General features: G+C 36.5%; 1 protein-coding gene and 1 long non-coding RNA gene across 3 annotated transcripts in view; one reads left to right on the top strand and one right to left on the bottom strand.

Moving 5' to 3' along the window:
* Nucleotides 1-14,721, bottom strand: part of LOC139963450 (laminin subunit gamma-1-like) — an 82,305-nt gene extending 67,584 nt beyond the window's left edge. Inside the window, exons 1-2 of one of the 2 annotated variants that reach the window (XM_071964220.1) lie at nt 14,445-14,721; nt 11,757-11,950 (exon numbers count right to left, since the gene is read on the bottom strand). In XM_071964220.1, the coding sequence (XP_071820321.1) occupies nt 11,757-11,950; nt 14,445-14,677 (427 nt within the window). In that variant the 5' untranslated portion in view covers nt 14,678-14,721. The remainder of the gene's footprint in view (nt 1-11,756; nt 11,951-14,444) is intronic. The other variant, XM_071964219.1, reaches the window with a different exon arrangement.
* Nucleotides 2,159-4,658, top strand: LOC139963452 (uncharacterized). Its single transcript, XR_011791585.1, has 3 exons — nt 2,159-2,509; nt 3,070-3,171; nt 3,628-4,658. It is a non-coding gene; the product is annotated as an uncharacterized lncRNA (long non-coding RNA).
* Nucleotides 14,722-22,933: the final 8,212 nt, after the last annotated feature.

Here is a 22,933-nt window from a genome sequence, read left to right as displayed (position 1 = left end):
GGTGGCAATAATTTAACATTTCATGCCCTTGATTTTTATGTTTATTCTTTTGCTCTTTTTTTTTTTTTTCTTATGAGATCAGCAATGAGTAATCACAAAGCCATGTCTCCAATCCCGCAAATCTTTTGACTAAAACAACAAGGTAGTTTCCTGGAGTTTACTAACACCAAGTAGCACAAGAAAGCGCTGTGAATGGTAGTTCCCAGAGGCAGTTGACACCAGGGCCAAAAACACTTGACGAAAGGCTTTATCAAGTTTGAAGAACCTGCTGCTGAGCGATAGCTGTTAGTTGTGTTCTTTATCATTAGTTGGTGTGACTGACGAGGAAGTTGACTCCAAATGTGATCTTTTAGTACTGAATGTAACAACTTAAATCAAATCATGGGGTTTTAACGTCCCAAAGTGAAGTTGAAATACCATTGAAACTGTACATTAGAGGTGCATAGTTGCCTATGTGGGAAAAGTATACAAACATTACTGCAATGCTTCAGACCAAATGTTAATGTTATCCGAGCATGCTATGAGGTAAATGTAGTCTATCACCCTCCCTCATCCACCCCCCCCCCTGGCCCCTAACTCCTTTCTCTTTCCCAACCTTCCCTTCTATATATATAATTCTACAACTTAACTCTTTAGGCCAAAATTTTCACCTCAGATTTAACAGTACGAGAGCTTCAATCACACAGCATCTGCTCAGTAAATATTTCATATTCTGAAAGAAAGAAATCGTAAAGTTGTGACTGCCATAAAATGCTTTCAGGTGAGAATAACTCTTGAAACTCTGTGGAGGGCAGATGTTTCTCATCATGGTTTGTAGTCTGATGGAAATGAGCTTGGAGACCAAAAATTCACCAATGACAACTAGAGTTTCTGTTATGAAACAATAGAAGCAGATACAGGGGATGTTCACTCTCAAGAGGATAGGTCCAGTCTTTCAATCAATTCGGTGGTGGTCCTTTTTGCAGGGCTTTTAGATCAAAACCAGCTTCATGTTATGAGGTTTTTAACACAGTTGGTCTACCTATTAACTTTCCATGTTTTCTGCAATTTTCATGCCAAGAGTTTTGAGAAAAAAAAGTGGGAAGTTGAAATTACACTTAAGTCTTTCTGGTCAAAATGCTTCTATTCCATCATTACATTGGAGAAACAATCCAGCTTGTGTCATTAATTCAGATGATAATTATGTAAAGTAATATTTTTCAAATCATGATTTGGTTTATATTGGGAAAGGGGAGGACCGGATGAAGACAAAAAGAGAGGAGAAAGGAAGAGAAAAAGAAATGAGGAGGTAAAATGTAGATGTTAAAGAGGCTAGGGGGTTGGTAGGGAAGGAAAAGGGGGGGTAGTAGGGAAAGGAAAGGATGGTGGTAGGGAACTCTATTGAGGATGACACTTTACATTCTTTTACAGTACTTTAGCATCAATCTCAATTTACTGTTTCCTTCAGGATTATTCAGAATCTTGTTCCCAAAATAAGTCTTTAATTTGTTTGTTTCTTACTGAAACTGTATTTACATTAAGTCTCTTCTCTTAAATCCTACTTCCACTCCACACCAAGCCAAACAGATCTATACAACAATACTTACTTCTATTTTCTTCTCTTCCTCCTTCTCCACATCAAACCCCCACTCTCTACCAGTCCTATTGACCCACCTCCAAATCACATCCCTTTCTCCTGCCTCTTTCAGTCCGACTGTCCCCCCCCCCATATCAAACCCCCACTCCTGCCCCTATCAGTTCTACTGTCCCCACCTCCACATCACACCCCCACTGCCTCTATCAGTTCTACTGTCCCCACCTTCATATCACACCCCCTCTCATTGCTCTATCAGTCCTACTGTCCCCACCTCCACATCACACCCCCTCTCCTTGCTCTATCAGTCCTATTGTCCCCACCTTTACATCAAACCCCCACTCCTGCCTCTATCAGTCCTATTGTCCCTACCTCCATAAGACACCCCCTTTCCTGTTCTTTCAGTCCTATTGTCTATTCCAATTCTCAGACCCTTGCTACTCATCTATTACAGGGTAACTGACCACCCATCTTCCTCCTCCATATGAAGGGGGGCAATAATCGGTACTGTTCTTCTGCCAACATTCTGACTTTAGGGAAAAGTTGTGCACCATACAAGCACTTTTAAGAATTTGGAAAGGCTAATACACCCAGATCACATATCTCCAGTGCTGGTAAAATGTTTCAGCTTGTACAACCAACATACATCATATTGGTATGTACTGGTATGTACAATACTATATACTCTCCTGAGATACTACTCATCTGCAATCCATTGAAAATTCACTGCATTCCTCATCAAACAGAGAACAGTGTAAAGCCAGGGAACTTCTTTCAGGGAGGCCAGGCTGTCTTGAATACACAAGTCTCATTTGGTATCTATTTATTCAAAGCCTCTATACAGACTTTGATCCAGGCATTTCTATGTACATCAATCAAAGCTGCATTCCTAGAGATCCTACTACTACCTTTAACACAGCTACATGTGGTATATTGGTAATATCACAGCCTAAACCAAACTACTTAACTTTATCAGTCTAACAGTCTTATATGTATTAAAGGATAATCCAAAAAATACAGTAGTTTGAAGATTCTAGGGAAGCATTTTATTGTTTACATTTTGTGTAGCATTTCTTCTGGTTTACGAATTGAATAATAGAGTGTACTAAAACTGCTATTCATATGTGCATTTGTGTAGTAATTGGCCGAATTTGCCATTTTTGCGAAAATGATACCCGATAACTTATTCCCTGGATTCTATTGTCAAAAGCTTTTCAAATTCTTTTCAAGTACGGACTCTCTACGAGAAGGAGATTATAACTCCATCCATCTTCATTTCATGGTTTTGGACAACCTTTCAAAATAATGACACAGAAAACATATTGCTGTTATGACTTCATTCACACAAGAGGTTAAAGGTTAAATTCTGTTCAGAACGAAACGACACTACCACTGTGACACTGTATGTCACAATTTAAATGCACAATAAAGCATAGCAAATCGGGAAGTACTTTCATCTCTTAATTTGAATAATTTTCGTTAACACTTCTCTCCAGACAACAATCCAATCAGAGACCAGGAGGATTTACCCACAGGATAAATAGATGCGACAAATACAACCTGTCTTCATCAAACAGTGGTACACCAAACTTTCACTGGTTCGTTTGCAAAGAAAATAAAGTTCCAAAATTTAACCTGATCTTTTTTCAGTGTACCATGCTCGGTCCTTTTTCTTCGACATTATCCATTCTTCTACTTAATTTTGTTTGTTATATTAAATACTAAAGTCAAGCTTTTCTCCACCTTTGTCTTTGCTTTTAGTCTCTTACTACTTCCATCTGTAGAAATAAATGTCTGTTTATGCCTTTCTACCATGTATTAATTTTTGCCCAATTTTCCATACAATATCGGTTTTTCACTCAGTTTTTGCCAACCTGCAAAAGGATTGTATCTCTACACACCACCTGTAAGCAAACAAAAATTGGGAGCGAAAAAATTCCACTGGTTCATTTTCAAAGAAGATAAGGTTTCTTAAGTTATCCACGTTTCCAATAAACCTATCTAGGGGTTTTCCTTCAACATGCATTATTCTTCTTAATTTTGTTTATTTAAAGAACAACGGCCGATCATTCTACAGAGTTAGATGGAACGGAACGGTACAAACAACATCGGACGCATCCGTAACCCCCTTCAGGCAACGACATCACAAAGGCCAAGTTACAAGTTAACACACCAGCTCCCTGGCATTAAACACACTACCACATCCATATCTGTTATGACTCCCTCAGCACTGGGATGTTTTAACTGTTTAGTTTTAATTACTGCGGAGTAGTTCAACGATCTCCCCTGGATCGGAAAGTCAAAATTCCGATATTAGGTTAAGAGTTGAGACCTTAAAAATCATGCACGAGAGATTGGAGACATTTATCCAGAAATCAAAAATGTCGGTCAACCTCACCATCAAACCCATTCCAATCAGCTGTCTGAGACTTTCATCGACTTGTCAGTTGAGAGCTTTGGAGAGAAGCTTTGAAATCAAAATAACCTCCTCGCATTTAATAATGGCCAGGATACTGGATAACACAGTGCTATGAGACAGAGAAACACACAGTAAAGTAACCAGCAGAATAAGTTAGTAGTGCACAAAGCTTGTGAAGCAATGTGAATAATCTGAAGTTTATCTCAGATTATAAATAAAAGATACTATGCTATCTGTGCACAAACTGAACAGTTTTACGCCTATGAACTTTTTCTACAAATCTAGCAATCTGACCAATTTCAATTTGAATAGCTTCTTTGCGATATGATACGGGATAGATATTATTCCTGGGTAATTAAGTTGTAGTAATTAGCAAACTGTTAATGATGTTTCCCAGTGAAGTAATCCAATATATATTCAATCTCTGAATTTGGGCCAATGACTGTCACCTTCTTTTTCCATTTTCTCTTTTTTGCTTTTCCATACTCGTAAACATTTTTGTATTATTTCACAGTGCATGTCCCATGGCCTCTTTAGACAACCACATGTAGAGAGTTGGTATGATGTCTCTAAAATTAAAAGCAAAATATTCTGCTAAGAGTAGGCACCAACTTCCCATACAGATATGATTGTTTTAAGGCAATCTGTCGCACCTTATCATCACAGTTGGGCATAAATTTATCCATGGATATATCCCAAGCAAAATACAAAAATTTCCAAGAATACACTTAATTTGCATTTATATATATATTCTTCACAAACAAGAGCATTTCCTACACAGACATTTGTGAACTAAGATGTGAACGATTAGGTGGGTGGGGATGTCTGCACCCACATTTTTTCTCTAAACGTGGGACATTTCAACATCTCAGGAGTATTACTCTCCAGGAACTGTCATTTTGTTTTCATACAGGATGGCGGGAATTCATATCACATGTCTGATTTGTTTTGAAAATGTTTCTATCAAATGTCTTCCTGTATGATTATTATTATTAAAAAAAACGTCATTCCATGGAAAAGATTCCCAGACTCTTAGTCATTGGTTTCTCTTTTGTACCTTATGTAGGCATAACAAGCTTTACCCAAGCATGTGTCTTCATTTTATTTTGTTTTTTTTTCCAAAACAAACAGGATGCATTTTGATGACCACAAAAGTGGCTAAATATTACCGCTTTATTCTGTCAATGTAAATGACAATGTTACAATCAGTTTTTAATGTTACACTGAAAATAAAACAAATGAAATAAAACCTATCTGGGTTACATTAAGGTGAATGTTGGTCAATACAAATACAGACCTGTTTGGTAACAGAAATCAAAAGTTTTCATCAATATTTTTGTGTAGGTACCAGTAATGCCAAAATTTACATCCTCAGATCAATATGTACCAATATTGATGCACCTCAGTCATATTGTCATGCTTTAAGAGCGAGAGAGATAATTAAATTCTTACAACAACAAAAAATCAATTTCTTTGAAACTTTCCACTCGTGGTTATTAGTACATCAGATAACTTCACAGAGATAGATCTTTGTAATGTTGGTAAAGAACAGAATAGGAATTACAAGGCTATATCATGCTGACAATGTCGCAGGGTACACATAGCATATGATAATAATAATAATAAAATAATAATAATAATCATCATAATAATAATAATAATAATCATAATAATACGGTAGATTTATCTAGCGTCACATTAGAAACGAGAAGTCGAGCTCTGCCCTAGGTGCTTAACAAAACAAGTCAATCATATTAATATTAACAAGTGAAGATATGTTATTATGTGTGTTATGGATAAGTAAATATTTGTTACAAGATGAAATAGCTACAGGTAGGATTCTGAGCAATTTCCATTTATCAATCCCTGTTTATGTCCAGTAGATGTTAAATCAGGCTAAATGAATTTTCAATCACCTCAGATTAATAAATAGGATAGTAATAAGTCTGTCATCCTGTCCTACAACTAAAAATAATTTACACACTCCAAACAAAACCAAGAAATGCCTAAAAAATATACAGAACTTTTTGCTTACAATTTTACTTTGTTAAATTACAGCCAGTGTTTTGATAGAAATTATAACACCGACCAACTTTAACCAAGTTTTCTGGTGAGTTCTGGGCATTTGGATCTGTAGGCTGTGTGTTTATTAGTAAGATTGTGATTTAATGCCCATGAATACTAACAGTGTACTTTTCAGGTAAGCTACTGTATTCATGGGTTCTGTAACAAGTACAGCTCATTCAATTGTCGGTTCCTAGTGGGATTCCATAGTGAGATAACCTGACAAATTTATGGTAAAGTATCTTTTTTTGTAAAATGCATTATAGTTGGCCCTGGTGAAATGGTACAGTAGTTTGAAGTTTCAATAGGTGAAGTCTAGGCATATGGTTTCCTTGGTATCGTCAGTTTAGAAGGTAGGCTGTGTTCAAAGGTTAGTGGTTTGGGCCATGTTGTTTGGTAAATAGACTAGAACATTAAAGTGCAAGTGGAGACAGCTTGACATGTCAATGATTGTAAATTCTTGGTCACCTTTGACCTTGTGACATGTCAATGATTGTAAATTCTTGGTCACCTTTGACTGAAAGCTTACTACGTAGTCACGGTGACAGCTGGCAACTTCCTATATTCTTGTAAGGTTTGTCTGACATCAAGATAGTGAAAGTCAGACCGATATATTTGAAGATGAAAAAAAAGATTGTACTTGACCTATTTCGAAGTATGTACAGTATGTTCCTTTACAATATCTTGAATTATGTTGAATTCCCATTATGTGAAGGTATGTTAGAAAGGGTAATTGTAAGTATGTGATACCACCTGAATGCTAATATGGGTAACCAGGGTATGGAACAGTGTACTGCATCAACCCAGTTGACAGTTGTTATCGGATTCAGCTGGGAGCAACAGTGGCTTTTTTTAGTCATTGTAAAATATTTTGAAAACTTACCACCAAAACCATTTGCCAAAATATCAGAGATCTAAACACAGAAATAGGTTGTCACATTTGGCCCTCTGTTTGAGGCAACTTGAGTTACAGCCCAGATAAACTAATGACATCTCCTTGCTGAAACTGAGCATGACAACAACCAGGTGTACTTTAATTCCAAACCTTACTGGTTTGGATAACATTTAGTGTAAAACACTCATCTGTCCTTACTCTTCTAGTGCACTACTCTATCTTCCAAATCTAGCAGAGTGACAGTTTTAGTTTGGTCACCATCACTATCCGCTCCCCATAGTAACCACTTTCTCTGCCTTCAACCTAAAAATATAGTATCATGCCATAAGTTGGAATGTTATGAAAGAGGATAAATATGGGCATATGAACAACATAGTTATTTAGCCATGCAGGAATCCTTCTTTTTTTTTTTCATCAAAAAATCTTTCACCAAAGACTACTGGGAACTTTGAAAAGTTCTGAACAACTCCAACGTTGATCAAATTTTCAAACTATGAATATCATGCAAAAGTTGAAGACAAGGAAGTAAATGTAATTAGTTGAAGAATTGAAATTTCCTTATTAGCTTGGACAAGTCTGAAAAGGTACTGTAACAAGTTACCCTGGATGAAAAAGGTCTTTATTAATACTTTTGTTCCAAAATGTCATAGTTCAATGCGATAGACTCCCTACCTGTTTTAGATTGATCCGTACGTATGGGGGTAAAAGGAAGCCAGCTACAGTATGTCAAAATGACATGTTATGAGATCATAGAATCATAGATTGTCTACAAGTTATACATAAAGTTATAGCATAACTACTGCAGTCTACAAATACATGAGCAGTCTCTATTAATTTGTCATTCAGATTTGAGAAAAACCCACATTTTACAAGAGTTAGGAATGATCCCAAGTTGATTTGTAAAAACAAGCAGTGGAAATATTGTATAATTGTGTATAGTCTGTGCTTTACTTTTATTTTGTTTCGGCAAACAGAATGGTGTTAATGTGTCATTTTGTGATATAAATCTGTAAAAAAGTATTTTGTAAAGCAGTGACTGAAACTTACAGAAATTCCAAGAAGCTCCCTGAGTCTGAGAGTCAAGGCCAAGATTATATGAGTGTATTTGTCTATATGTGTGTACGTGTGTTTGCATACAGTGTGTCTATATATCCTAGAGAATCACGGATTCCCAGTTAAGAACCTTGTACAGAGGTGATAAAAGCCTGAATGGACCAGCAATGCCTAAGTCAACAGCAGACATCAAATGGGACCAGTACATAAACCTCACAAGCAGGCAATAACAGAGGAACAACAATAGATTGTAAATGCCCTGATCTCTGTTGTCAGGCTTCTTCGCAAAATTCAAAGTGCTTCTTTGCAAGCAGATCATCCAATCAAACAACACCTTTTAAATTTCAATGATCAAGAATATTATTATGCATGAGGGAAATGTATCACGTTTGGGTAATGTTTTGTTGAACATGTATGTTTTAGATCAACAAGATTTTCTGTAAAAGTAGATCTATATTTCTACCTATTTCTCAAAAACCTATTTAATTTTATATAATACAGATCATACCTCATGATATCTCGAGTGTTTCATGCCCGCAATGCTTTCAATATATTTCTCAGTTCTGACAACGCAGTAGATAATGCTCAACAGATGAGAGAGGAATGTAGTGAATAATTTGGAACTATTCCCTTTACAAATATTATATGTCAGTCATGGGTCCCTCAAGTTGTAGTCATCCACCCAACTGTGGAGTCTGCACAGTCAGAATATAGTAATATTAGATTTCATTCTCTTCAATTGAACAAATCTTCCATTAATGAGACTCATATTCAATTACCTCCCAACTAGTGGCAACCACTGGTACAAATTTCAAAGTACTTTCCACTTTCATATGGACAATGGGTGTCAAACCATAACATATCATCACCCCTGATGTAAACCATTCAATTGTCAACCACAACAGATCAAACAATAACAGAGATAAATCTTGATTGAACTAAAGCACTGTCTCATGCATTTCCTTTGTTCTTGTTGTGATAAGATGAACAGAATATTGTCCTTTTACACCAGTTGGACTTATACAGACGAACTCTGACCTAATCTTTTCTTGTGGAACAAACTTAAGTCAGAAACTGACAGATCATGGGATGATTAAATTTGATAACTTTATAAAAAGTGAATAATTATTTATACTTTCTGAGTACTATAATGTTTTTTGGATTTTTATCACTTCGGGTTAATTCTTTCAATGCCTTTTCTATTTTATCATTACTTTCAAAACTGTGAGTTTAGAAACCTAAATGCCTTTTTTAAGGGACATGTGTACCTTGTATTGAACATATGAATTATTAAGTGCTACGATCCTTTTGCCGAATACACGACCAAATTCTTTTTAGATTTCGGGGCAATACATGACGTCTAAGACTAATCCAAACTTTCCCAGATTTTTACCCAAGAAGTTTTGCAATCCATACATGTTAAATGTAAAGAAATTCAGTCCGTTATCCTACTGTAAAATGTATAAAAGATTTATTTTGTGTCCAATCGCAGTACTTTATAGAACATGTTGCTCTACAACACAATAAACAAAATACACATGCAGGCAGTAGGGAACCTGAAAACTCTCGTCAAGAAAAATGTCAGAGCTTTTTTCGTACCTGAATACATCCAAGCAAACAGATCTTTTTTCCTCTTTGTTTGCATTCTTAGAAATTCCATGTGCAAAAACATGCACAAATCTGTTAATATCATAATATGTTTATCATTGTGAACGACCATCTTCCCTGATTGGTCAAACAAGAATTCTTAATCAATGCAATCCAACCAAAAAGTTTAAGTATGAGTGCCTCATTATGTACACACTGGGACGATACTCTTGCATGGTGTGCGGATTATCAATTTTACCTCTTTGAAATTCAAATACCATTGGGGTCAGTTAACAGTTGTTTGGAATATGTATACAGTGTATATACTGTATAGAGTATGTACTGTAAGATTGCTGTACTTGTCATTAGAGTGGGTCTACCCTAAACACAGCATGAGTGTCATCTCCGTACTGCTTAAAGGGGAACCCGATCATTGATAGAATTAAAATTTTCCATCTCCCTAAATAAACTCTGGCGCAAGAAAAGGGGATGATATTATAGTACCATGCCATGAAAAAAGTAACGATCATCGTTCGTGAAACAATCTGCAAAAATGCAACAAGTGAATTATCAACAAACAATTAAAGCAAATTATTCAAGTTTCCAAGAAACTTACCAATTCCTGGTCTATGTTCAGCTCACAGACACTCTCGGACCAGAAGTAAAAGTGTGTAAAGGTGTGTAAAAGTGTGTAAAACTTGTAAAAGTGTGTAAAAGTGTGTAAAAGTGTGTAAAAGTTGTAAAAGTGTGTAAAAGTGTGTTAAAGTGTGTAAAAGTGTGATTTCCTTTCAATGTCAGTGATATCAGCATCCCTTGCAATGTAGGGACTACAATCAAGGCAACCAGTCACGTTCACTTTATGATAATACAGGAAATGTGCAATCTCCGTGGGAAAAAAGCGTGTTCGCAGGGTACAGGGCCGACTGACATGCCCATGTATTTCCCAAACTTTCTTTATCTACTGAATATAAAGCAGCAATTTAGAATTGAATTAAATCATATATTCCTACACAGTTATCAGCATGGATGCCATAACTTACAACGTCTTGCTTCCCAGCAGCACGCCTCAAATTTCAGAAATTATAATCAAGAAGATTTGTCAATATTTCAACAACAGTAACAGCTTTACTTCAATGTGATTGCTATTACACACCTAAGGATACGGTTCTGCCCCCAAAATATGCTAATTAGTCATATAATGGTCACCCATGCTCAAATTTTCATTACACATTTTACTGCCTTCTCTAATAGCAGTTATCCACACTGAGATATTTAATTCAATTGCCAAATTTAATAATCTTCAATGGCTGGGAATAAACATGGAGGATCAGGGCCTCTAGAATAGAAAGTTATTAAATTTAATGCTATTTATTAGCAATTTTTGGTATGCTAAACTTTTGGATATTACTGATGACTCTTAGTAAGTATTTGCCATCAAAAGGTTACACCTTCTACCTCACTTGCATATATAGCTCACTAATTTCACATTTTCATTTCTCTGTGCTTTTTTTCGTTTGTTGCAAACTACAAATAAACATCTAGTACTGTATACATACCTATGGGATGTAAAATTCTATCTTTTGCAGTTGACACTGTACTTTCTTTCTCAAAATTAAGGGAGCTTCCTTTGTTAAACTAGAAGGTACTTCAGAGGATTAAGTGTTGAAGGAAATTAATACTTCTACAACAGGAAATCCACTTCACAACATTGACAAAGAATAAATCTGCACAATGAATCCACTTGTAAATCTATGGACGCTACAATTAGGTGCGACCATTTTCAGGTAACAGTTCATGAGCTCTGAATTCTGAAACAAGTTCAAGTTGGTTGTTGCTAGGTACACCTCTCCATGGTTTCACTGCCCTGTTGGTTTTGTACCTAATGTCAGTGTGAGGTACCAGTCATAGGCACACCACTGCATGGTTTAACTATGTACCTTTACGTTTCTCAACTGAATGAAAGCAGGAGATTAGTAAACTGTGGGTCCCAAGTAAAGTACACCTCCGTACGGTTTCACTGACTTGTGGACAGTTTAACGTAATATGTAAGGTGATGCGAAGGTACTAGAAAGTACCTCCACATCATTTGAGAGTGTGAGTTAGTCAGCAGCCCTGTTCTGAACCGGACACCTATACATGGTTTCACTGCCCTGTATATTACTTACCTAATGATAGTGTGAGGTTGACAGCGTGCGGGTACTGGACGCCCTCGTACATGGTTTCACTCTGCCACCATGTCATATTTTCTTCCTCATGAATGTCTGTTAAATACCTCGGTGGATGCTTCTCTGTGGCGCTGTAGGAGTCGCAGTACGAGCACTGCTTCGTTACTCCAGTGGCACCAGTCTGTCTACAGTACCTGCAGAAACAGAGCAAAACAGAAACAGGATTTTAGAGATCATTCCAAATATGATGGTACAGAACTCTTGAAGGTCTGCTGAGCCTAGAGCTGTTACCAATTGGTAAACGTTAGTAAGACACAACTGTGTTCAAGTGCAGAGGAAGAGCAGGCTGAAATCTCTGATTTCTTGACATAATTTTCCAAGGTGCTATTATCATATAACACAACAAAATTATTTAAATTTTGACATTTTGACCACTGTTGACAGAACCAGTGAGGATCACATAGATTCTATTAAACTCTACTTCATGTAGAATGGCATACATTAACTTTTTGATGCTCTGAGAAACAAAAACAAAAAAAAACTTCTTTTAAAGGTCAGGAGTTATGCAGACTCTGTGATTTTTCTCTGCAGTTTTGTTTTATCCATTAACTACGTGATTTCATCAATGCGATGCTAGATCGAGATAAATTTACACTATACCCATACAGGTAAAGGTCTTGAGTAAAAAAAGTGAGGAATTTATCTTTGCATGTATGCGAAACGGTTTACAGTATATAATTCTTGGGTGAAAAGGTGAAATAATTTGTGAAAGTACCATCAGAATTTGAAACGGATGTTTCCATCTTGCACTGTATAAAATTTTAGCTATTTTTATTCAAGCTGTATGGATTCATTTTACTCATAATTATAACTTACAATTTGACTTATAAATACAGCAGTTATTGTGTCAGTACGTGCAGCCAAAGTCACTTGGCATTAACAGGCAGGGGAATTTTCCAAGCTTCCATTTCAAGCAATTGTACTTATTCTTTTCTTTCTCTTCAGATAGTACAACCACATTGCCAAAGAATGGGGCTTGTTGATTGTCTGAAAAACAGAATTGTTCCTGCTGTTTAGGGATTACAATTGAGAGTGGTGCTGGGAGAGAGAGGGACAGCTCTAGAGAATCACTGTATTATATAGAATGGCAATGAGACCTGTGCATATAATGTTATGAAAGCAGCCCGACACTGATTAGCTCCACCTGCTGCTATGAACTGAGGAAACTGGTGCACTGGAAGGAAGTTGTTCTGTTTGTTCAGGCCAGCCATTAGATGATGATTGATAGTACAACAATAAGGTGACTGCTGGATTTAACTAGTTGTATTGATCATGCAGCCCAAAGAAAAAGGACTCACAGACCTTAATCAACTACACAACAGACCCTGAGCTAACACCATGTTTTAACGATCACAGTGGTAGGCACAAACTGACAACATCAGTGCTACTGGTTTCTGTGGAAATAGTCATGTGCAAAAGCTTGTTTAAAAATTATGAAAAAATTGTCCAGAAACTGTCCAGCACAAATTGGAAATATTGTTTAAGTTGTAAAACCAGGCTGTGGTGATCCCTCTGGGCTACAAAAATCTAACTTTGTGTGATTTTAGGGGGGGGAAGTGACACAAAGCCCCAAATATATAGGTACATCAAATTCACATTACAGGTACCCTAAAATCTGAATGTCACAGGAAACCGAACAGACGACCACGAAAAAGTGGTTAATATGTTATATAACACATTTCTTTCCTGGCTTGGTTTGCAATAAGTCAGTTATTTATTTATTTATTTTTTACAATTTCATTCTTTCACCCTCATCTCTCTGTGTTGGTATTTTGCCGAAATACACTTTGACGTTTCGTATACATGTACTGGTAAATGGTGGTGTGCAAGTTGGAAGACTTTTGAGCAGGGGCATCAATCACTGGCCGGGGAACATGGGAACACTTCCCTCCCCCCCCTCCCACTTTCTGAAGGATGAGACACAATATCAAATGTCCCCTCCCCCCAGATTTAGTGACTGATGACTCGTGTAGGCGCTAGGCCTATCAGACTCATAACATTTTGACTTGTGGATTTCGTAAATGGAGCTCAAACATTGTGCTTTGAGATGATTTAAACTTATTAATGTTTTATTTTCATCTGCTCAATAACTGTCTCCCAAGTAACAGTGACATTTCGTAGTGAAATGCCAAATTATTGTTACTTTTGTGAACGGTACTGTATCCCATTTACATTAGCCAAATGCAACTTGTTTAAGGCCAATATGGCCTAGGGCAAATAATTTAGATGTTTTCATTGTCATAGTTTCACGGTCTGTCGAACTTCAATGCATATCCTCTGCAGCTGCTTACTGGGCCTAGCAAAGACCTCTCTGTTTAACGTTACTTGCATAATTATGTAAAAATGTTTGGTCTTTGGCCCCTTTACACCTAACTTAGGCTTAGAGCCATATGTCTAAGATCTTAGGTTGCCTAACCTAGGCATAATTTCTTGGCTTCAACATGTCACTCAGCTTTCACAATATATCCTAGGGATCCCGAAAACTTTTGGCAAAAAGATCTACATTAAAAATCGGAGAATTAAGAATTTACAACAATGCTTTGAAAAATACAAACTATAATTACAAGTCTACTTTTAACCATGTTTTACAAAACTTCGTAAAGTTTACTTTCTTCGGTACCAACTTACTTTTGTCGTCTATCCTCGCCGCAAGTATTTGATGCCTCAACATCCAACTGAAAAGCAGCATTTTCAAATTCAGGATGACATCTCTGAGGACTTCCCCTAACATCTACGCAAGGAACGGCACTATCTTGACAAGAAACTGAACTTATTCCAGCAATGAAAATTAAAGTAGATAACTTCATTATGAGTCCAGAAATTGTCCAAAAGTTCTGTCTCTCCGATGTCAGCCTCGCCATCTTGCAACACAGCCTTGCGATAATCCAATGGAAGTAATTATGTATGTGGTCTTTTCTCTATTTTGTATTACAGATTCCAGTCGAAGCTTCTTACATGTACAGGGCTGACCAAAGTCTCCATAGGGTATTTAGCTAGTTATGAATGGGGTGGTTCCTGAATCAAGTTACACGTACGCCCCCACGTACTTTATTTTCACTGTGAAGTTACGAAACAAGTATTTTTTCCACCTGGTGAAATCGACTTACTTAGAAAAAATAAAAAAAAACTCTCTAACGCACAATTAAATATACATTTTCTATGGAAAAGTTGAGGTGCCTTCAAATGTTAGTATCTTTTTGTACGTAAAGTAGCAATTTTCAGCAACATGAATAATTGTTCAGTTATAAATATTTTAATAATTTGCAGCAAAACGGTAAATATTAAGTAAGGAATTGAACATTGGGCTGCTAAAGTATATATACCAAAATTCCTATTATAAGGTATCGATCAAATTATATGGCTATAGTTACAGCGATTCAAGTGGAACAGTAAAACTTTTTTTTTTTTTAAATTTCTGAAGGAATGGGATTGGGAAGAAAAGATGATAGGTCGAAGGGTGGAGCAGTTGTAGGATCTCGGGTACGTTAATTTTTCAAGGCCTTTTTAAACCGAGGAGAAGCATTTTCCGAAGTTAAAACAACTTTTGGTCTATATTTACACGGTACATCACGTGGAAACACCCGTTCTATCACCCCCCCCCCCCCATCGGTGTTCTGGATAATGATATTGGTGTGGGAGACAAGTTTAATAAAGGCCCAATTTTAGTTTTACATAATGATGGTGCGAGATGATTGAGCCATCCACATGACAAGTAAATCAATTAAGGTGCTATTTATAAAACTAAAAATAACTCCGCAAGTCAGTTAAATAAGCTACTGAATGGGGGAACAGATAGCTCATCGGGCGGGAATCTGACTTAGCATAGTGTTATTGCAATTAGAATTTACACGTTCTCCTTCGATAGATGTGTTAGGCTATCGTATTTTTGGTCTATCTCTCTTTGGGATCTGATCAAGACGTGCTCATTTCTCTGCATGGATCTCGGTTTGCTTTCCGAACGTTCCGCCCCAAATACTGTACACTTCACGTAATTAATTATATGTGTATTTTGTATAACGACTAAATGATATGGAATAATAACGCTGATTTTGTCGGCATATACTTACGGTTTTCGATGGGAGTGAGATACGTAATAACAGCGACCGTTAATTATCATTTTAGTCTAACAAATTTCATATATAGACTAGGCGCTTTGGTTACACACTGTTTCTCTGGCAGGTACATTCGTTTTTCTCGGCCGTCCTTGGCGACGCCACTTCAAGCAAGAAACCTTTCCATAATCTGCCTTATTAAGATCTGGAACCTACAACTTACCGTACCACTTTTACGTCATAGCATTGACTTAACGTAACAGTGATGTCATAATTGATACAATTCCACTAGATATCGGTAGCCACCCCCCCCCCTCTCACCCTCCGCGCCAAAAAATGTCACCGGCGAATATCCCCTTTTCTATTTCTGATTTGTTTTGTAAAATTATCACTCGTCAAAAAGGTCATCCCATTCATAGTTAGCAATTGAAATATATCAAATTTGAGTTGAATGATAAACAAAGTATTTGCTTTGAAGTAGGTCCTTATACTACCATGTTTGATATCGTTTGTATGGCATGACTGAACTCAAATAGCTTTATTTACACTTCCCACTGATGACAAATTGCCTTATATTCACTATCTATATGTACAAAGAGGTCCCGTGCACGCATCATCGGGTTTTTATAACAGCAACAATGCAAAAGTAGTAGGTTATTGCTTCAAATAACCAGGTGCGTCGTAAAACACATATATACAGGGAACAAAATGATTAACTTTACTGTGCGATACCAATATCTATTTGTATAAAAACATGACTTTTAGTTGAATTATAGAAAATTAAATAGTTCCCCGCTGTACGTCTTTCGCCACTCATTTATTCATGTTCTTCTTTATTCATATCCACTACGTGAGTATGACACAACGATTCAAGTCGGCAGGATGCTAAAATGCTAATAAGTAGACTGGTAAATAATTTGTGGTTATCCTAGTTTCAATTTCTATGATGGTTATATACTTTTGATAAAACTGAGACAGTTCTGCGAATAGTTTTCTCAAATCGTCTTCATTTTTCGGCAAGGGCGGCGGAAGCACTTTTAATCTGGGGGGCACCGACATCAAAGGGCACTTTGCAGAAATTCGATTGGACTGATGCAGCCTTATATTTAGTACCCTTTATAACTCTTATTGTATTATCTTATTTGCGTATACACATCACTTCATCAAGGCCCCCCCCCCCCCCCTCAAGGAAAATATGCTTACTAGCACTGCAATATCCAATGTGCAAATTGGAAAACAAGGAACAAGTTTTCTTTTGAGACAAAATGAGGTGAAATCATGCTAGTTGCTAATGTAGGAATCTTCCGAATTAGAATTTATTCCTTGTTAATATCTTATCCAATTTTTTCCATTCGAAATAGCTTTGAGTTTGACCCATAGAAATTCATTAAAAGTCAGGGGCGTAGCCAGGATTTGCAAAGTTATATGCACGACTATCTGAGCGGAGCGCCACCATCGGTTGGCGCGGAGCGTACAAGAAAATTTTTGGTTTTACAAACCCCTCAGATGGCCGGAAACGGCCCTTCCCGAGTGTTCATTCTGGTTCCCTGGCCTCTTGCTAACTTGAGACACCTCAATTTTTATGTAGAAAAAGGGCACATTTTTAACCTGAGGAAAAGTGGGGGGGGCACGTGCCCCCTGTGCCCCCCCGGTTCCGCCGCCCTTGTTTTTCGGCCATAAGTTGCCCTTATTTGAGCTAAACATAAAAACTTGTATCAAAAGTACTTTATCGGATTCTCTGACCTTCCACATTATTGGGGGGGGGGGGGTGGGTTAAATAAGATAGTCGGTATGACTCAATGAGATGACATGTTTTAGTAACTTGTTGTGCAAGTGAAATTAAAATACTGCATTAAAAATATGAGCATATAAGCAACCATTTCTTTTACCTTACAGTGTATAATTTGGAAACCCACCCCCACCCATCTCGGTCACCATTGTACGTACAATACAAAACGTCATAAGTACAAGGATATGAGGCAATATGCCCCTCCCCTCCCCCACCCCGCTAGTTAAATTGTTGGTGTAACCTCCTAAATTGTCGGTAAAACTCCAACTCGGGATCTTCTAGCCCCGGACTTCATAAAATTGCAACTTGCACTTGAGTTGTAACTTTTTGTCACTCTGCCCGAACCATGTGTTAAGATATGCACGCATAACTGGATACCTCTTTCTTTTACTATCAACGGCGATATTTTTATATATCGGTATACCACCACCAAAAAAATATATAACACCAAATATCTTACTCGGGGCAAGCCTTTAAAGTGATTTCAGAGTACCTAAAAAACCGGGCTGTATTTGCGGACGTCTTTATGTAACAGATAAGACCTTTCCTTTAATCTCGTTCTGAATATTTTCTGCAGATTGTGATAAAATTGTCGATGTAAAATGCAGCTTTGAAAGCAACATCAAAAATGTGCTCGATACTCTGTAGTTACACCGTTGTGAATGATATTTCCAGGCCATCAGCAATCGCCAAGCACTACTTTCAGTATCCATAGAAGTACATTGTTACTAGACACAGACATGAGACTTACACGGTATACTTGCTGTGGCCGAACGTCAATAACTTTCTCAGTGCGTTGACAGAGAAATTCTCAAAAGTTCTGTAATTTGTTGATGTTTCGTAACCATTTTGAACACGCAACAGTTTTCAATCACTTTATGGACCGTTCAAGAATATACCTTATAGCGATGATGTTAATTTACGAGAAGGTGCTATTATAACTTACCGTATACTTTTACAAGAACCACATTTCCAACTATTAATAGCATACAAAATTCCATTTTTCAAAAATGGGATAAAGCACGTTTTTCACGTGCTTCCCCGCTAATTTAATAAATTAAATTCTACAGCACGATTTCTATTTTCCACAAAAATGTAATATTAGGCTTTAAAAAAAGTGGCGCTCTTGTATTTTAATATTGTAGTAATTGGAACTTTCCATCTTGCTGTTTTGTGACTCAAGTAATATCAATAATATTTTACATGGTTGTCAATTTCTACATACACCACGGTACAACTATATCAAATAGCATTTAAATGATGAGAAGTCTCCCTCCCCTTCCCACGATTTCAACTTTTGTCAGAGGTCTTGAGGTTGAGACGGTGGGACGTTAGTTATGTTATTGTCAACTTTCAAAGCATTGACAACGAAAATGTTAAAACTGACACATCCTAGTAGTGCAGTTTGTGTTCGAAATCTGTTGAAAGGATTCTGATAAGTCTTCATTTATATTGTAATTATGTCCAGATATACGCTAATTGGTGGAATGTAGATTTACGCTTTACCCGAGTTGCATTATGCGACAAACAGAAAAAATCCACCATGCATCACTTATTTCAAAGTGTTTGGATGTATAGCCTATTGCCGCGGAGTTGTCACTGAAGGTAAATTGAAACTTTGAAACTTCTGGCAAGTCAAGCCATGCGAGTCCATGAAAGTCATCCAGTTATCTGTTTGATCTCAAAGCATGTCAAATCTTATATGATTCATGAAAACATCATAGTTAACCGCTGTGTTGATTTCAAAATAAGTTCAAAATATATATTAAATACTGCAGAGATAATCCAGTGGGGAGTAAGTTCTTGTAGACTGTGCCACAATCTCTTCCCTCGAAAGTCATGTAGTATTATGGACAACATTATAACCTATATAGTATATATACAGTTGGGGTATATGATAGGCGGATTACAATTTAAGAGTTGTAGTTTTGAAAGAACGCCCTCACAACGTTCACGGTTGCACCTCGCTTCGTTTGAGTTACAAATTATGTGGTGAGTTGCTATATTTGTTGAAATCCCACAACTGATAATCTGAAATATATAATTTTGTTAGCTCTTTACACAGCTGTTTTTCTGCCCCCCCCCCCCCACATTGACGTTATAACAATAATTCTCTCCATCTGCTATATTTCATAGACTCGGTATATGCCAATGTTAAAACTTACAACAGCATATTAGCTTGCGGTGTGGTCAACAATTTTTAGCAAACCTTTACCGAGAATGTCTCGAAACAATATCGGAAGTGAATATTCATATTGATTGAGTAATTCATTAAACTGAATTCGATTCTCAACCTTTCATCAACAGAAAATTTTCATGGGAATATCAAAAACAGTAGACAAACTCTATGAGCTATCTGGCTTTACTTACAAGGGTATTAATTCATATCCTTATAATCATACTATATCTACTAAATATGATTTTGTTTTAGTTTAAAACCATAAAACGAACCATCAATTTACAGACGTGCTATTCAGTAGAACGTTAGAGAACCACAAAGGTTTGACAAATAGGGGAATGCAACAGATTATATATTCAAACGGCCACTTAGAGAATTTATAATCTTCTATATATTGTTAGAGTTTTGACACACAAAAAAAAATAATAATAAATAAAACAAAGAAAGATTTTGAACAATTAACATTATCCGTCATATATTATGCCCAAGTCTAAACTATATGCTTTGTACAGGTTGCATATGGCTACCAAAACGGAAAGAGGAACAGGATACTGCTTTAACAATCTCAATTGATTTATTCAAGACAATACTACCGGAATTGATTGCCGTTTCCATAGCTACGTTCCGTCGCTAGGATTTCTAAAATCAAATAAAAACTTTTCTTTGAACATGGGAGCTTTCTTAAAAGTATCAATTGAGCGGATCGAATCTGATGAAGTGTCTGACCAGATCACACCAGAAGAGTCGGCGTAAAACTAAACATTCCTTGCTGTATTAGCGTTTGTTTTTAGTCGTTTGATAGGTTCTAATTAGCAATTGCTGAACTTGAACCCCTTTGTGACGTAAACAAAATTACAACGTAATTTTCTTTAATTAACTTAACCGATAAGACATTTTGTATTCGTATTTTGTATCATTTATGAAAATATAATAAGTGATAGATAACAATACGACAGTCGGATCAATGGGTTTCTGTATTGTTGTAATGCGACATTTCAACATTACCTTAACAGGAAGTTTGCATTGCACTCAAATCATGAGGGAGAAGGGAAAAGCCCCCACTTTCTGAAGGGTGTGGGACACAATATCAAAGAGCTCCAATGATTTATCGTCTAATGTGAATCTACGGTTCATAATTATATTTAATACGTCCATGTATATTTATGTAGGTCCTATCAGTTTCATTGTTAGCCCCTATATCAGTGCCCTAATGATTAAATAAGAATATCTACACGGCCCACCCATTTAGCTCACGCCTACCCCCCCCCCCCCCAGGTCCCATTTTGGCATGTAAAACAAATAATGATAACACAAACCTAACAATTTCATTTACACCTAAATTACCCATATGCCTTCCCCTCAGCATGTATAGGCTACGGCTACCATCATAATGCCCTATAGAATGCTGTTATACCTTCATTAACCTGTGTAAAACAATGAATAAGGCAAAGCTTTATCAAGTAACTTTAAGTTCTATTTTCCCCTATAATGTGATTTTACCGAATAAAATTGTCTAATTTACCTTTCGTTTTTGGAAGTAAGTTTCTAACACATGAGTTCTCAAGATCAAGAATGTTTAGCTGTAACTACAAGGCCTGGGAAGTACCATTTCCGGCAATCTGGGAGGCATTTTTGGCAACAATATATTGCCATTCTACGCGCCAACCGATTGTGGCACTCCGCTTAGATAGTGTCTTGATGCTGAAAAATTCGTGTAAAAAAGGCCCAAGTATATGCTCATATAAAAACAATCATTGTCACATATGTCACATTTGCACGATACATAATATTTTCGATGTTCCTCGGCTGTTTCCTATAGAGATTATACCTAGGCTATAAGGCCTGAAGTACCGTATCTATATTTTATAGGTTATTATTTATTAATGTGCCCAGTGTTGTACCCAACGGTGTTTTCTAAATGTACTTATGATACCATAAGTGTGCATGTTGTATAAACATCGGTACAACAAGATGATTACAATTCGTGTGTGCAAAGTTTAAGAATGTTTCCGTGTTTGATTTCAGTTTCAATTTAACTAATCATGATAAAGACCCTAAGTAACACCCGGATGTTAAAAAGATAAGTCTTCCTTAATTTAAACGTCTAATCACTTGTTAGATGTGACTTTTGTTTAGAATATATTTATTTCTGACATATCAATTCATGGACCAAACAGAAGAAAACTTGAAGATTTCTAGATGTGAGTCATCTCCCTGGATCACCACTGGTGCTTCGTCCCTGGACCCTATCAGGGGCCTAAGGCGGGACCCTGGACCCCACCCGATAAAGGCTTTGTTCCAATGCGCTCGCAGTGTGCGCAACGCGCACAGTCCTTCAGTTTTATCCATGTTAAGTCATTACTGTCTCCCCCCCCCCCCCCACCACCACTTTTCAATTGGGATTGACGCTCCTGAGTGCACCCAATTTTTTTTCATGATTTAAATGCACAAGGATTGAAGATTCGGTTATCAAGTTTGCAATGATATCGTCGTATATAAGTAAGATCTTATCAATAATTTTATATCTAGTTATAAATAAAGTTTACTTAAGAGAAGTTAATGAGAAAAAATAAGAAGTAAAGTCCCTGTTGAACTCAGTCAAAATTAAGATTATGGATACAAATTAACGGTAATGCCGCGCAGCTGGGGATATATAATCAAGTCTATAGCCTGAGATCAGAGTCCCGCACGATCCGATCCCGCCACATGTCCTTCCGTCCAATGTTGGCCGAGTCCGAGGTAAATCTGAATCAATATTCTTCTGCATGGGAAGGTCCAGGAGCAATAGCTTATTGAAATGAATGCTAAGAAATAGTTGCTTCCTGTTCATATATATATATATATATATATATATATATATATATATATATATATATATATATATATATATATATATATATATATATATATATATATATATATATATATATATATATATATATATATTTATATATATATATATATATATACATGTATATATATATATATATTTATATATATATATATATATATATATATATATAAAACCCCATGGTTGTACTCTTATTATTATTGTTATTAATATTTCTGAAATTCAACTTCCTTTTTGCATTGTATT

This window comes from Apostichopus japonicus, chromosome 22 (assembly GCF_037975245.1).
Source record: "Apostichopus japonicus isolate 1M-3 chromosome 22, ASM3797524v1, whole genome shotgun sequence".
Lineage (NCBI taxonomy): Eukaryota > Metazoa > Echinodermata > Holothuroidea > Aspidochirotida > Stichopodidae > Apostichopus > Apostichopus japonicus.
Note: the sequence above shows the minus strand (reverse complement) of the source record. Positions and strands in the feature narration are given on the sequence as shown.